The sequence below is a fragment of the Macrobrachium nipponense genome, chromosome 1, assembly GCF_015104395.2.
Source record: "Macrobrachium nipponense isolate FS-2020 chromosome 1, ASM1510439v2, whole genome shotgun sequence".
Classification (NCBI taxonomy): domain Eukaryota; kingdom Metazoa; phylum Arthropoda; class Malacostraca; order Decapoda; family Palaemonidae; genus Macrobrachium; species Macrobrachium nipponense.
Genome location: NC_087200.1, coordinates 120,802,069 through 120,819,229, shown reverse-complemented (window position 1 = coordinate 120,819,229; position 17,161 = coordinate 120,802,069). Strand labels below are relative to the sequence as shown.

At 41.3% G+C, this 17,161-nt stretch overlaps 2 protein-coding genes across 2 annotated transcripts in view; one reads left to right on the top strand and one right to left on the bottom strand.

Annotated features, from left to right (window-relative positions):
* LOC135220276 (stomatin-like protein 2, mitochondrial) overlaps window positions 1–7,979 on the top strand; it is a 50,822-nt gene extending 42,843 nt beyond the window's left edge. Inside the window, exons 3-4 of the mRNA XM_064257535.1 lie at window positions 3,819–3,928; window positions 7,713–7,979. Coding sequence (XP_064113605.1) covers window positions 3,819–3,928; window positions 7,713–7,964 — 362 coding nt within the window. The 3' untranslated portion in view covers window positions 7,965–7,979. The remainder of the gene's footprint in view (window positions 1–3,818; window positions 3,929–7,712) is intronic.
* The window catches only part of LOC135219589 (stomatin-like protein 2, mitochondrial), a 187,012-nt gene that overhangs the window by 155,934 nt on the left and 13,917 nt on the right, over window positions 1–17,161 (bottom strand). The gene's annotated exons all lie outside the window — the stretch shown is intronic.

The following is a 17,161-nucleotide window of genomic DNA, read 5'->3' as shown; positions in this document are numbered from 1 at the left end:
TGACACTAAACCTGATAAAGACCTTAGGATTACTCGTGAACCTCGAGAAGTCCCAACTGATCCCAGCCAGAACTTGGTCTAATACTGGGGGATTTGGAATGGATTCTCGGGGTTTTCGAGTATTTCCTTCTCAAGAGAGACTAACGAGAGGTTTAGAGAAAGTCTCTCTCTCCTAAGGAAGGAACGTACTTCGGCGAGGGAATGGTTGAGCCTATTAGGGACTCTTTCCTCGCTCGAACAGTTCTTTCCTCTAGGAAGACTTCATCTCTCCGTCCGCTTCAGTTCTTCCTCAGAAGATCGTGGAACATGAAGACAGGGCTTCTCTCGGACAGTTTTCCATTCCAGTTCTGATGAAACGCCATTTAGAATGGTGGTTACTCCCACTGAAGGAAAACAAGGGTACTTCCCTAGAAACGCAGAACCCAAACCTTGTATTGTTTTCCGACGCGTCGGAAAAAGGTTGGGGAGCAACCTTGGGAAAGAGAGAGGTGTCAGGCACTTGGAATGCTCTTCAAGTGTCCTGGCACATAAACTGCAAAGAGCTGTTTGCGTACACCTAGCCCTAAAGAGCTTCGAACCTTTAGTGAGGAACAAGATAGTCCAAGTGAATGCGGACAATACAACCGCCCTTGCATACATTCGAAAGCAAGGAGGTACTCACTCGTATGCCTTTACGAGCTCGCAAGAGACCTGCTGTTGTGGACATCTCAAAGGAACATCTCTCTTTGACGAGGTTTGTTCAAGGAGTAAGGAACGTGAGAGCAGACAGGCTGAGCAGGAGGAACCAGGTCCTTCATACCGAATGGACCCTCCACTCAGAAGTTTGTTGGAATCTCTGGTCTCTTTGGGGGACTCCTCATGTCGACCTCTTTGCCACGTTCCTCTCAAAAAGACTGGAAGTCTTTTGTTCAGTAGTAGAAGACCCCAGAGCTCTAACAGTAGACGCCTTCCTGCTAGATTGGTCTCATGTAGACGTTTACGCATTTCCCCCATTCAAGATTCTGGGGCAAGTGCTCAGGAAGTTTGTGACTTCAAAGGGGACAAAAATGACCCTGATAGCCCCCTTTTGGCCAGCTCAAGAGTGGTTCCCAGAGGTGCTGGAGTGGATGGTAGACTTCCCCAGATCCCTTCCACAAAGGAAGGATCTTCTCAGACAACCACACTTCGAGAGGTTTCATCAAAACCTCCCCGCTCTCGCTCTGACTGCCTTTCGACTATCGAAAGACTTGTCAAAGCGAGAGGCTTTTCTAGCAAAGCAGCAAGCTCGATCGCTAGAGCCCGGAGAACTTCCACTATCCGTGTTTACCAATCGAAGTGGGAAGTTTTTAGAAGGTGGTGTAAGTCGAAGAAGTTGTCCTCCTCCAGTACCTCTGTAACAGAAATCGCTGATTTTCTGTTATTTTTGAGAGAAGAATCGCGTCTCTCCGTAGCCACGATAAAGGGCTATAGGAGTATGCTTTCGGCCGTCTTTAGGAATAGAGGCCTAGATTTGGGAAACGATAAAGATCTACATGATCTGATTAGATCTTTTGAGACCAAGAAGTCTAAGATTACTTCTCCCCCTAACTGGAATCTCGACATGGTACTTAAGTTTCTTGTCCCTCATCGCGAGATTTGAACCCCTGCATTTGGCCTCGTTTCGTGACATAACGAGAAAATGTTTGTTTCTTTTGTCACTGGCGACGGCGAAAAGAGTTAGTGAGCTGCACGCCCTTAGTGATAAAGTGGGTTTCAATCTAGATTCAGCCATCTGTTCCTTCAAAGAATTATTCTTGGCGAAGAATGAGAATCCTTCGAATCCCTGGCCGAGAAACTTCGAAGTAAAAGGCTTATCGGGTCTCGTCGGCAGGGAACCAGAGAGGTCTCTTTGCCCAGTAAGGGCTTTAAAGTTTTACTTACAGAAAAAGAAACAGTTGGGAGGTTCTAGACAAGGTCTTTGGTGCTCGGTGAAGGATCCATCAAGACCTATGTCTAAGAATGCTTTAGCCTTTTTTGTCAGGAACGTCATTACGGACGCTCATAAGGCTTGCACGGATGATTCTTTCAAACTCCTGAGAGTAAGAGCTCATGAAGTGAGAGCAGTGGCTACGTCTCTCTCTTTTCAGAGAAATATGTCACTGAAGAATATCTTGGAAGCGACATATTGGGAGATGTAATTCTGTGTTTGCTTCTCACTCATTTGAAAGGAACTGTTGCGTCGTGACCTATGAAAAATGTTTTTCTTTAGGTCCTTTCGTGTCTGCGGGCACGATCCTGGGTACAGGAGCTAACACCAATCCTTAATTAATACATAAGTCTAATAGATATGTTCTGGACTTTCTGCTGAACAAGTGCAGATGCCGCACAGGCAGCCAGTCACTTTCGTTCAGTAAGGAACTCTTGTGATATCTTTTATTAGATGAGTATCATAAATTTTTTTTTTTTCGGAAAAATTATTGTGTGCGTGTGCAATTTGGTTTGAGTTATGGTTGTTGCGAAGAGTTTGGGGATAACTCGGAGCAATTTTTAATACTAACATGGTGGTTAGGATCAGGTGGTCGAGATTGGTTGTGTGCTCCTTAATAAGGTGTGTTGTCATATAAGTGGATCAGCACCCATTGACAAAGTCCTTTCAGGCTCTGCCGAGTAAGTGGATAAGACCCCTTCGGCAGACCCACAAGAATTCTTGGCCATAGATCACATATCTCGCTAAAGTTTCTTGAGGTGATGCAGACTACGGGGCAAACACCCACGAAGTCTACCACCTATCAGGTAGGAACCAAGGTTTTTATTTATACCTACAACATATGTTGTTTACCTGTCTATTCCAGAAGTAGCTGTCTCTTACCCTCCACCGAAGGGTGCCAATCAGCTATGTATATATCTGACAGGTAAGTTGATTGTATGAAAATGATATTGTTATAATACCAACAAAAGTTTTCATACATACTTACCTGGCAGATATATACGGATAGGGCCCACCCAGCCTCCCCGCAAGGAGACAGGGGGAAGAGAAAATATATGAGTAGAAAACGGGAATGGTTCCTAGTCCTGCCGCCCAGGGCAGGCCGGTAGATCACCTGACCTACCTGTAGCGAGTGGCGCGAAATTTGAATTTCTGTCGGGGACGACGGAGTCTTAGCTATGTATATATCTGCCAGGTAAGTATGTATGAAACTTTATTGTATTATAACAATATCATGTTTTCAAGTTGGGGTTTGCCTTTTTCAGATAATTGTTGTATACCTCATCAAAGTCAAGCCCCTGGTAGAGTGGCAAGTTGTTGTGGATTTGCTCTGCTTTTGACCAATAGTGGTGGTGTTTCTATGGAACTGAGGGATTAACATTATCAGAGGTGATTCTAGTGATGATGGATTCTAGTGTTACCTCTAAAATTCCTAAGTTCTACCTTAAACAGTGGATATGGCTCTTTCATGTCTACGGATAAGTTGGATGCAGAAGAACTTCATACCCCTATTGTTATGTGTAGGGGTGGGTTGCATGTCTACTTTTACTATCTTCAATCATGTATGTTCCTCTAATCAAACTTACCATTGCATTCAACATGCTTAGATCTCGTTTGTAAGCTGAGGGTGTGCACAACTTCATTTAATTATAATATCATTTTGTGTCCGTATGATAAATACTAAGTATATATTTTTAAAACTTCATTTTATGTATTATAAAAATATCGTTTTGTCTCCATATTAGAAATGCTATTTGATCCTGAGTTATTGATGTTGGTCAAAGCCTGCTAATGTATTGGCAAGTATGAAAAATATTTACTTCTGCATTCCAACTAATACATATACGCATCTATCTTTCTCATCTTTATTAAGGTGACATTAAGCTTCCTCCTCGTGTGCAAGAGGCCATGCAGATGCAAGTTGAAGCCGAGAGGAAGAAAAGAGCAGCTATATTGGATTCAGAGGGTGTACGAACAGCTGAGGTACTTCCTTATGTGTAGTTTTGCAAGTCAATATATTGTACAGCACTCAACAAGATATTAGGCCGCTTTGTGTCAAGTGGCCTAATATCTTGTCAAATTTTGAAGGAATGGAAAAGTTGGGGTGAAATTTTGTCAGTCCATTAGGCTGCTTACATCACGTAGAGAAAAGGGTGGAGCTTGGACACTTATAAGGGGAGAGCACTCAGTCACATGTTTGGAGGTTAATATAGAACCTGCATATATTTTTTGGTTAGGGCTCCCACTGCAATTTTTTACGTATCACTTTATTGCCCTGCGACCTTAATATGGGCCAAGATGGTGATTTGAGTCAGCAGGTAATACCTGAGATATGTCGTAGAGGCAATCTGGCCTTAAAGTAAAAGCAGATATCAGAGCAGCTGTGTGGGAGGAGGCATTCAGTTCGACGCCGAGTTGCCAGATTTAACGAAGGTGGCAGCTATGATATTCCGTCTCGGAAAAAGCACCATGGTATGCCTGAGAAGACCTCTGATCAAAGTTTGACTGTTCTTAAGTGTCAGTTAAAAAGTAGTTGACACTTGAGAATAGTCAAACTTTAATCAGAGGTCTTCTTAGCATACCAGGGTGCTTTTACAGAGCCGGAATCTTATGGTTGCCACCTTCGTTAAATCTGGCAACTCAGCGTTGAACTGAATGCCTCCTCCCCCAGCTGATCCGATATCTGCTTTGCTTTAAGGCCAGATTGCTTCAACATATCTCTGCTATTATCTGTTGACTCATTTGCCATCTTGGCCCATATTAAGGTCACAGGGCAATAAAGTGATATGTAGAAGGCAAAAATTGCAGTGGGAGCACTGACCAAAGAATATATACAGCCGTTTATTAAACCTCCAAACAAGTGACTGAGCGCTCTCTCCTTGTCAGTGTCCAAGTTCCACCCCTTTCTCTACGAGTTGTAAACTGACTAATGGACTGACAAAATTTCTTTGTAACTTTTCCTTTCCTTCAAAATTCGACGAGATATTAGGCCGCTTGACACACAGCGGCCTAATATCTTGTTGAGTACTGTAGTTATTTACAGGCGGTCCCCGGGTTACGACGGTTCCGGCTTACGACATTCCGAGGTTACAACGCTTTTTCTTAAATATTCAATGGAAAAATCCGTCCTGGGTTACGACGCTTGTTCCGAGGTTACAACGCTGACGCTTCCGACGCTCCGAGTTAAGGACGCTTTTAAAAAACGCATACTATGATAAAAATCCTTTATAGTTTAGCACAGTATATTAGTAAAAATAAGTTTCTGGTTAGATTACAACAAAAATTTTGAGGTTATGATGATTTTCGACACTTTTTATGTCGTATTTTTCTGTTTTTTAAGTGACGCCTCATATGCGGAACTAGTTTCCGAGCGAATGAATACATACTAGCTTGCGGTGCGCAAAGTTTACATATAACAGTCCAAAAGCGCAAATAATGAAAAAATCATTGCTTGTGTCCAGTAATAATAACAAAACCAAGTTTCTGGTTAGATTACAACGCAAATTCCAAGTATCCAAAGAGAGACATTATCCAGTAATTTGATCAGAGAGAGAGAGCGAGAGAGAGATAGAGAGAGATAGAGAGAGAGAGAGAGAGAGAGAGAGATAGAGAGAGGAGGCGTCTTCCGACGCTCCGAGTTAAGGACAGAGAAGGTGGTTCGTTTCATTAAACGGCCTCTGACTCATGCCAGTAAATGTTTTGTTGATACTAATAATATAAGCCTATTTAAAGATACATTTACTTTAATTAGTCTATATGATACGTAAATAGTAATCAACTGTTCTTGTAGCCCTCAAGATTTGGCAAAATCGAAGTATCCAAAGAGAGACATTATCCAGTAACTGGAACCTTGACATAAAAATTTAATTTGTTTCGTTACCATCGTCGTATATCAAAACAGTTGTATCTCAAAGCATATTTTCCCATTAAAATAATGTAATATGTATAAATCCGTTCTAGCGCTATGAAACCACACCTAAACACAGCTAAATTACATATAATATACACAATTTATACACAAATAAACGAGTAATAACACACATAATGATAAAATAACATAGCAATGTGATAAATGATAATAAATGTTCATAAAATCAATTAAAAAAAAGAAAGGAATTTTACTTACCACAACGAAAGATGACGTGAGGCCGGCAGGGGGAGGAGGTAGGGAAGGGTGGCAGGGAACGATTTGTTCTCTTTTTATTTACGTATGTACACTAATAACTACGTAATAAACACAAATGAAATAACATTGCTAAACTAATTTTTATTTATTTTTTGTAATCAGTTCGTAGTTTAGAAATAATGGTGATGCCTTTGGAAGGTTTTTATAGCTTCCTTCTGCTTGATGATCGTGGATATTGTAGAAGGATTTCGACCAAACTCGTTTGCCAAATTTCATGTTTTGCTTCCATCGAAATCATTTTCTTGGGTTTTTTCTTATCACCTGCTTTGTCTTTAGCTTTGAGACCCATGGTTAATAATAAAATAGACAAAATAACACGAAAAATAGGCGCAAATACAACGAACTAAACAACAACGTGTTAACATGCAGCACCAACAAACAAACAGACTGAAAGCCATTTATCGGTCGCCTATACAACTAAAACTCATCGCAAAATCGTATCTCAAATATTTCGTTGTATATCAAAGCTTATATTTTCGCAAATTTTCTGTTGTATCTCAAAACATTCGTATATTAGGGCAATCGTATCTCAAGGTTCCAGTGTAATTGGATCAGAGAGAGAGAGAGAGAGAGAGAGAGAGAGAGAGAGAGAGAGAGAGAGAGAGAGAGAGAGAGAGAGAGAGAGACGCCTTGGCAACAATGATCTCGGAGATTGACGTAACGTTTATTTTCTGAACAGATAGGACAAAGAAGTGTTCGTTTCATTAAACGGCCTCTGACTCATGGCAGGAAATGTTTTGTTGATACTAATATATAATAAGCCTATTTAAAGATACGTTTACTTTAATTAGTCTATATGATACGTAAATAGTAATCAGCTGTTCTTGTAGCCCTCAAGATTTGGCAAAATCACTCCAGGTTGTACATAAAACTTCAAGAATGTAGTGTCACCAGAGGATTACAATAGTTTTTACCTTCAAGAACCAGCATTCTTTTATGAAAATAACTCCAGGTTGTACATAAAACTACAGGAAACAACATGTAGTGTAACCAAAGGATTACAAGTAAGGTTTTTATAACTTTATATTAGTTTAAGACATATTTGCAAGCGTCGTTCCGGCTTACGACGATTTTCGGCTTACGACGCGTCTCAAGAACGAAACCCCCGTCGTAACCCGGGGACTGCCTGTACTATACATACTTCTGTTGAAGCAAGTTCACATAATTACAAGTTTTGCATAACAAATACTATACATTCTCCTCTCAATATTTCCCCCAAGCAAATTTAGTAGTACGTATATACTAATGAACTTACATTTTTCATATACTATTGCAATCAATAAATAATTGTGGTATTATGCTTTAGCATAGTAATGTACTTGTTTTATGATCACATGTCAACCTGTTAAGCATTTTGAATGATGTGCATTGTTTAGGAAGTTTCACATACTACATTGACCTTTACTTACCTCAGTCCTATATACGTATCTTATTGTTAGATTAGTTTCTATTAAGATATTGCAATGACTTACATTAATTTAATATATTCTGATTTCTGAATCAGCTTAAGAAAGTAAATTTATTTGATTAACAAAGGAAAATGAATTATGGCAATATCAACTATGTATTTGTGTTTACTAGATCAACATAGCTGAAGGTAAAAGACAAGCTCGCATTTTGGCATCAGAAGCTGAAAAAATTGAACAAATCAATAGTGCTAAAGGCCAGGGAGAAGGATTGAGGATATTGTGTGAATCACTTCAGCATAAGCAAGGTAAGTTACATGAGTACTGTGTATTTGAATGTTATTCTATGAAATTGGTAATAGTACTTGTATTTGATCATATCGTCCTGCTACATACTATAGTAGATTCACATCAACCAGGCATGTGATGTCTAGGCCAGTCCCTTACGACACTGCTGATTTGCTGTTGATAAGCCAATCAAGGGCTGGAAACTCGTCAGTCCCTCTCAAGAATTCTCATAGGCAGGATGTATGTTCCAGCTCTCCTGAGGGATACTTTTGAAAGATGTATCCCTCAGGAGAGGTGGAACATACATCCTGCCTATGTGAACTCTCGAGAGGGACTGAGAGTTTTCAGCCCTGTAATTGGCTTATCAACAGCCAATCAGAAGCGTCATAAGGGACTGGCCTAGACATATGCACGGTTGATGTGAATCTACTATAGTCTGGTCCTGTGGCCTCTTTTTTTTTTTATAATAATTTTTTCCTTTTTAAAAAAAAAACCTGAATAGTAAGTTTATTCCAAATCAAAATGTCACAATAGTATTGTAACAGTTTATTTATTTCTTCCACTCCTGTAAACCATTGAACATTTTGTTCCACACCCTTGGTTTAGTATAGCTGCATTCACTTATGAGAACATATCAGCTAATCCCTTCTCAATGAACTTATTTTGTATTTCTATTCTTTCCTTACAAGTGAGCAGCACTTGTAAGCACACCAGAAATTAAAAAATGTGTATTTTTATGATATCAACAATGTGTTTTGTTTTTGTCAAATCCTTTGACCCATTTTTCCATATGCCTTGCATACACTTTTCTGTCACTCCCTTCAAAGCTGATTCAATGGTCTTAATACAGTATTAAATGTATGATTTCCAAAATCACGAAGGGTTACCTCCATCACTTTCTGTTACTGCAACAACTTGGGGAAAAGAGCTGGTCATAAGTACGTATGGTCATTAAGCAAGTAGTTTGGTAAGTGAGAAGTGTTTTTAGTAAACAAAATGACAAATTTTTAAATCAATTTGTATTTTTTATAGCTAACAAACCTGAGGTCTCAACAATAGGATATTTTCAAGCGCAGCTGGTAAGCAGTTATTACAATCAGAGATTGTAAGCTAGGAATCTGTGAGATCTGGCAACACCTGCGCATGCAAGGTGAAAGCTGGTAAGCGACCGTGCATAACCCCATAACGCTCAGTCTTTCCCCAACCCAGGAAAAAAATTAAAAAGTAAGAGGGGCGGCTAGAGGTGGGCAGTATACGTTAAGACCTCAGGTTAGTTAGCTATGAAAAATACAAATTGATTTAAAAATTTGCCATTTGTTCATATGCAGAACAAACCTTCAGTCTTAATAATAGGATAGACTTATACTTGGAGGGAGGTATACACATCCTAAACTGGCTGGGAGTTAACCACCTGACCACCTCCCAGAACAAAACGAGTTCCAAAGGAGGTGGACGAAGGCCCGTTAGAAGATAGATAAACTGATATCTACAACCCAGTCATCTGGTTTGCAGCACAATGATATATGAGCATATTAACCCTCTTACGCCGAACGGGCATAATAAAAATTGTCTCCCGTATGCTGAGGGGGTCTCGGAGTGAGCGCCGAAGCGGAATTTTTTTTTTTTTTTTTTTTTTTTTTTTTTTAAATCACAGCACGCGTTAGTTTTCAAGATTAAGAGTTAATTTTTGGCTCTTTTTTTTGTCATTGCCTGAAGTTTAGTATGCAACCATCAGAAATGAAAAAAAATATCATTATCATATATAAATAATGCGATATACGATAGCGCGAAAACAAAATTTCAAATATAATTGTATTCAAATTGCGCTGTGAGCAAAACGGTTAAAGCTAACAAGTTACCTTTTTTTGTTGTATTTTACACTAAATTGCGATCATTTTGGTATATGACACATTGTAAAACGATCACAGCAACATAGAGAAAATATTATCACAAAATGATGCATGAATTCGTAATGCGCGGACGTAAAAAAAGGTTTTGTTCATGAAACTTACCTGACAGATATATATATAGCTGTATTTTCTGAAGTCCGACAGAATTTAAAAATTCGCGGCACACGCAGTGTAGGCGGCCAGGTGGTAGTACCCATTCCCGCCGTGGGACGCGATATCAGGAACTATTTCCCATTTTCATTCATATTTTTCTGTCGACCGGTCGGTAAACAACTGTTTACAGACCTCCGCCTAGGATTTTGTTTAACAAAAACTTCATTAGCCGCTTAAGTATCCTAATTATTCTTCGATTATTAATGGATTTGTGGCTAGGCATACGCTATCGTAAATTTTTTCATTGCATTTGATGTCTGAAGCTAGTTAGCCTAGTTTCAGACTTTGTTGTCTGCATGGTAAGGTGAGGCTACCGGAACTTTCGGTAGACACTCGCTTAGTATTTATGACGTTTACATGTTTTCTTTGCATACGTTCAATGTAATTAGTGTAATGTGTGACTGATTACGGAAGAAGGAGGATTCATGTACGCATTTTAGAGCGTGTTAGAATCAGGAGTTTTCCTCCACATTATCTTGATAAAAAAATGAACCTTCTAACCTCCTGTAGATTTTATTTTGCCTAACCCTGTGGTATGGCTTACGGGCCTAGAAGAAGTGTCTGCTAGAGGATTACATCAAGTAATCTTAGGCTAAAGTGCTCGCTCTCCAATCAGTGTGAAGTGTGAGTGCCCCTTGTGTTGTGGAGGGGGCGTCAGATCGGCCCCCATAATGCCTCTAGGCCTGGACCTCTGTCGGACTCCCGGGACTCTGGGAGAGGGCATGTCGAAAGCCGCAAGAGGGTTACGGGGGCTCCCCACCGATCTGGCGTCCCTTCGGCAGAACCTGTTGACGCTTCCCAGGCTGCTAAAAGATCGTGCACGTGCACGAATCTTGAAGGATTGCTTCTCGCCTCCGAGGCGTCCTCCCCGCGCAAGGGTTGTAGCTCTCGGAAGGACTCGCGCCCTCTAAGAAGCTTTAGAGAAAAGGACGCTTCACGTCCTCTCTCTCGTTAGGAGGGAACGTCAGATCGGCGCCCATAACGCCTCTAGGCCTAGACCTCTGTCGGACTCCCAGGAAACCAGGGAGAGGGCATGTCAAAAGTCCGAAGGAAGGTTACGGGTTTTTCATGCTGATCTGGCTTCCTTTCGGCAAGGTCCTGTTGTCGCTTCCCAGGCTGCCGAAGATCGAGCACGTGCACGAAAATCTTGAAGGATTGCTTCTCGTCCTCCGAGGCGTCCTACCCACAGGGGTTGGAGCTCTCGGAAGGACTCGCGCCCCATAAAGAAGCTTTAGAGAAGAGACGCTTCACGTTCCTCTCTCCTCGTCACGAGAGGATGAAAGAGTCCTGTGCCCTGTCAGGGCTCTCGAGTTATATTTACATAAACGAAGGAAGTAAGAGGTCCTTCGGGTAATGTAATGTATCAGAAAGAGACCACATTTACCCTTTTCGAAGAATGCCACTGGCTCTTTTCCCTAAGGGAAATATTAAGGAGGCTCATTTCATCTTGCCCAGAAGAGTGATTGAGCCTCCCTGCGAGTGAACGCTCATGAAGTTAGAGCTGTTTCAACCTCGCTAGCATTCCAAAAGGATTTGGTAATCAAGGACATTCTAGATTCCACCTTTTGGAGGAGTAACTCAGTATTCGTCTCCTCTCCTAATGGCGCTCCGTATACGTTATGTAACGTTCGCTTTTCTTCGAAAAAGCAAGCTGATAAGTTTGACGTCCGGCAAGCTGCTTGCACAGTCAAACAACTTATGTCTCTGGTTCGGCATAAGAAGGGCAATTTAGACGTGAAGAAAGCTTTTGGAGGTGCTCGACGTCCTATAGTGGAGACATTCTCCAGGACGCTCGGCAAGCACCTTGCGAGGGTGTCTTTTGGACGCTCGGCGTTCCTTTGCTGAGTGCGTTTCTGGAGATGGTCTTTTGCATTACTAAGACGCAAGTTGTCGCACAGGCGGCCGGACCTGTCTTTGTAAGAAGGTATGAAGGTCTTTAAGGCCCGTCTTGAAGACGAAAGCCATGACGTCTTCCTTTAGTGTTCACACACTTCAGGAGCAGCGTGCGGCTCTCCATGAGACTACATGAGGAAGTCCCTTGAAAATATTCAACGTCATATGCAAAAGCGGTCGTACGTAACATTGAGATGTTTGGAAAGGCGCTCGCCAGGACGCCTCTTGGCGGGCCTTGCATGCATCAGGGCGCTCAACGAGTTCCTCTCTGAAACGTCGTTCAGAAGACTTGGTGTTCTCTGCTCAGACACGCTCGTAGCTAAGCAGGACGTTTTGAGGACGCTCAGCAGGACGCTTTCCAGGACGCTCGCAGGACGCTTTGAGGACGCTCGGCAGGACGCTTTGAGGACGCTCAGCAGGACGCTTATGAGACGCTTTTGTGGACATTCGCCAGGACGCTTCGGTGGAAGCTCGGCACCCGGACGTTTGCGAGAGTAAAGGCGTCTTATTTGCTGTTCACGCACGTTTCTTAGGACGCCCCTTGACGCTTTATTTTAAACGCTCGTACAAGACGACGGTTTTCAGGGACTCTCCACAGGATATTCCTTTACAAAAAAAAGGATTCGGAGTTAGCGGAGAAAAAACATACCGAATTTTTTCTTCGATCCCTCTTTCCTCTTCATCGATTTCTCTGAGAATCGGGAGAATTATATACTCGGATTCCTGGGTGACTTTCGGTCATGTTAAAGGGTTTCCCCTATTAGCAAAGTGCTAATAGTTTTGTCAAGTAAGGACGTTTTCCCCATTGTCAAGATATTAAACGTTTTGTCATTTAAGTGGGGGTGGGGACCCCTCATAAATGGGGTAGTTCTCATTGACATAGTTTTTAACGTTTTACCTTTTTATCGTTTAAGCGGATAAACTCGTTAACAAATTTCGGAAGAGCTCTCATTCATTTTCAGAGGCTCATCCGGGGAGTAAGAAAAAGACTTGTAGACTAGATCCATGAATGCTCAAGAGGGAAGTCTTATGTCCAATATCATAAGAACATTGAACGGTCCTTTTCGATCCTCGGTTCTCTCTTGATGATCTCTATTCGAATATTACTACCCTCCCTTTCTTGGAAAAGAGTCTGGTAAAGAGTCAAGGAGTTCTTTTAAAAAGCCTCATTCATTAGAGCGTGGACAGTCGTTTTCCTTTCTTTCTCTCTTCCTCGATGAGGAAAGATGTAGTAGAGAATTCGATGTTCAAATTACTACAATACTACGTAGTTTATCTTTGCGTCATTTTGCTAACGCATGGGTCAAGTCATATACGCATATCGTATTTACCTCTGCTGATAGAAGCCGAAAGAACTGTTGTTCTAATGTATTTATTTGACACTCCCTTCAACCTTCCAAGAGTTTTCGGAGTAAGAACAACTCTGCAGGTATTGTTACGACAACACCGACTCAGCTTCTGTTTTAGCGAATTCTGTTTCGTTTAAATAGGCCTGCTTGAGAGTTTCCTTTTGCTCGATAATATCATACCTATTTCCTTCGTAAAGGGAGTAGCTGGCAACTCAGGCAGTTAGTATTCTGTTCACCATTGAAGTTTCCTTCGAGGGAAGACTTCTCCTTCACTCTCTTTGATAGAGATCGAAGGTGGTCGATCTACCAATCCTTATTTTGTTTTCTTGAAGGAAAGAATTTAGGATGGAGATCGTTGTTCAGAATCCTATAAATATACTACGTATATTAACCTCGCGACATGATTCTACTAAGCAGTTGAATTGTCGAGGGGTAGGCGCATTTCCTAGTTATTCTACAGATTGCGACTTAGACGAGAAGTATTCTAATTGAACTGCAACTCTGGGTTGCCTGCAACCTCCCAAAGGAGTTTGTTTCAATTTTATATACTTATGGTTTTGTCACGACAAACACCATTTCAACTTTTATATTTACCGAAATTCGTTTCGCCTAAATATAATTGCTCGAGCATATCTTTTAGCTCGGTGGTCTAGCCGAACGCATTCCTTTGTGGAATATGGATTACCTGGCAACTCGGGATGACGAGTCAGCGGGAGCTCAAGCTCAGCTACTGCGTATTGAACTGCCTGATAGCAGCTCAGTATCAGCTGGGCCTCCGTGATGCACGGTTGGTTATGTCTCTCTCTCTCTCCTGCTTTGATTGACTACCGAACCGTATCTCTGGCCCAAACAATCATGGACTTAGGTCTCTGATTAACGGGGTTTTGTCGCAATTATGAAGGAGCCATCTACTGCTGTGACGATAGATTCCATCGCCTTCGATATTGCGAGAATTTTCAACAGAGATATCTCTTAGACTCTTTCATCTTTCTGTTTAACGCACGGTAACAGAAGTCTGTACAAGTCTCCGCTGCATCTACACTGCGATAATGCGAATGATTTTGCAGACATCTGGGTTTGTCTTTAAAATATCTCATATTCGTAGGTGTACAATTGTTCATTGTTCAACCCGAATTAACAGATATGTCAAAAGACATCGCCTACTCTCCGACCTGACAGCTCTACTTCAAATGTTCAGCCCATGAGAAGCAGTTCTTCAGGCAGCTTTCCCCTTGTGTTTTCATTACTGAAGAACGCCCCGCTTTCATTGCAACTACGACTTCTCACCGGACAGCAAAGAAAAAATCGTTGTTAGCGTTTTCAGTCATTTGTAGGCACAGGTTCAGAATCTTGAGAATCCTTCTCTCGATTTGTCTGTGAAGACGTAGGTTGCATTCAATATCTACCTTCGTCTTCAACGGTACATAGCGATAAGATCTTCAAGAGTAATGGCAGCCTCTTGGCCACAGGCAAGGCAGTGCTGCCTATTTTCAGTGTTCAATCGGAGGAGGCCGTTTCTGGAGATAGTGAAGGGAAATGACTGTTTTCCTCCACCTCGACCTCTGTTTGAAGTTTCCTTGATGGTTCTAATCTTTCCGTCTGAAGTATGAGATAAGCTAGAAGTCCCTAAACACTATTGTAAGAATATGCAAATATGTTGTTGACGGCCTCTAGGCTCAGAGATTCGGTTCTGTCAAAACAACAAAGCTTCACGATCTTTGAGGTCTGTGGAGATCTTAAAATTCTCTGGATCAAAGGTTCCGGCATGGAACTTAGACGTAGTCTGAGTTTCTGATGCCAAAGCAATTCGAACCTATCCTTTCTGCGAACTTAATACACGTGACCAGAAAGGCTAACTATTGTAACCGCTCTAGCCACGACAAAGAGGGTTAGTGAGGTTTAGCCATCATCAGAGGTTTTGCTTTTAAAGGACATAATGCGGTCTGTCCTCTAAGCATTCCGTTCATTGATAAGAACGTAAACCTGTCTTAACCCTTGACCCGAAGGCTGGAGACCAAGGCGTATGGCACAAAATTATTGGGCAAGGGCATTAGAGAGTCCTGTGCCCTGTAGGGTCTCTCAAGTTTTATCTGATAAAACTATAGAAAGTCAAGGTCAACGGACAATCTGCGGTGTTTCCGTAAAAAGACCAGACTGGTTTCATGTCCAAAACACCCTGGCATTATAGCCAAGGAGTTCTTTTAAGAGTTCGTTCATTCATTGTGTTTGCATAAAGATTTGAGATTTTTTCTTAATATGAATGCTCAAGAGGTGAGGGCGCGGCCTCGGAAGCATTTCAACAGAGCATGACACTCAGTAACATCCTGAGTGCCACGCTTTAGCGAGCAACTCTGTGTTCGCTTCACACTCCCGACAATCTGCGGTGTTCCGTAAAAAGACCAGACTGGTTCATGTCCAAGAACACCCTGGCATTATAGCCAAGGAGTTCTTTTAAGAGGTCTCATTCATTATGTTGCATAAAGATTTGAGATTTTTTCTTATATGAATGCTCAAGAGGTGAGGGCGCGGCCTCGGAAGCATTTCAACAGAGAGTGACACTCAGTAACATCCTGAGTGCCACGCTTTAGCGAAGCAACTCGTGTTCGCTTCACACTCCCGACGGGATGTGAAGACGACATTTCAGATCCGTAAGTCGCTAGGACCATACATATCCGTAGATATATTATTGGGGGCAGGAAGCAACACGAATCCTATCCTATAGAAAAGGGATAGGTGTGCTTTTAACTTTGAAGGGTTCGTCGCTTGAGGCGCGTTCCTTTTCTTTAGCCTAGAAGTTATGTACTAACTTTGATAGGTTAGGTCAGGTGGTGGTTTTAGCTTCATTGCCCTCAGAAGTATAGTCCACATCTTGGTCACGACCCCGCCCCCTTGAATGGATAGCATTATTAGAGCGCACCAGGCATTACAGGTCTCCTACCTCGATGGCAAACTCTCATTAAACGCAGCAAGCAGACTTTGGTGACAGTAATCACGAAGTCGGCTATGCTAACAGGTGAGGAACTAGATGTATATCATCTACTTAATTTAAGTTTCCCAAAAATCCTATTCTGTCTCTTTCCCCACCATCCGAAGAGGTGGGATTCAGCTATATATATATCTGTCAGGTAGTTTCATGAACAAAATGTTATTGTTATATACAATTAAGTTTGTTCATACTTTAACTGCAGTATATATAATTAAAGTGCGCCACCCACCTCCCCATCAGGGAGGACAGCTGGCACTGATAAATATGGAATAGAAAATGGGAAATAGTTCCTGATATCCGCCTCCCACGGCGGGAATGGGTACTACCACCTGGCCGCCCACTGCGTGTGCCGCGAATTTTTTAAAATATTCTGTCGGACTTCAGAAAATACAGCTATATATATATCTGCCAGGTAAGTATGAACAAACTTAATTGTATTATAACAATAACATTTTTTCAAAAATTCACCATAAATCTAAATATTGTTCTAGAGACTTCCAATTTATTTCAAAATGAAGTTGAAGATAAATGATTAAATATTACTATACTGTAAGAGTTTTAGCTTACAATTGCAGTTTTCAACCATTTTCGACGAGTTAAAGTTGACGGAATGTCAAATTAGTATATATTTTTTTTATATGCAAATATTTCAAAATGAGAAAAGCTACAACCTTCAATTAGTTTTTGTTGTATTCTACATAAAATGCACACACTTTCATATATAAAACTCTATGAAACGCCTAATATGAAGCAGCAATATAACGATAATGCGACGTATGCATTTCGGAGATTTGCGGCGGAGAATCCGCGCGCGGAGGGAAGGAAAGCTTTTTTTAAATTCACCATAAATCTAAATATTGTGCTAGAGACTTCAAATTTGTTTCAAAATGAAGATAAATGACTGAATATTACTAGACTGTAAGGGGTTTAGCTTACAATTGCGTTTTTAGACTGTTTCAATAGAGTCAAAGTTGACCGAACTTGGTTTTTTTTCTATTTATCATGATTTAAATGCAAATATTATTTCGAAAATGAGACAAGCTAC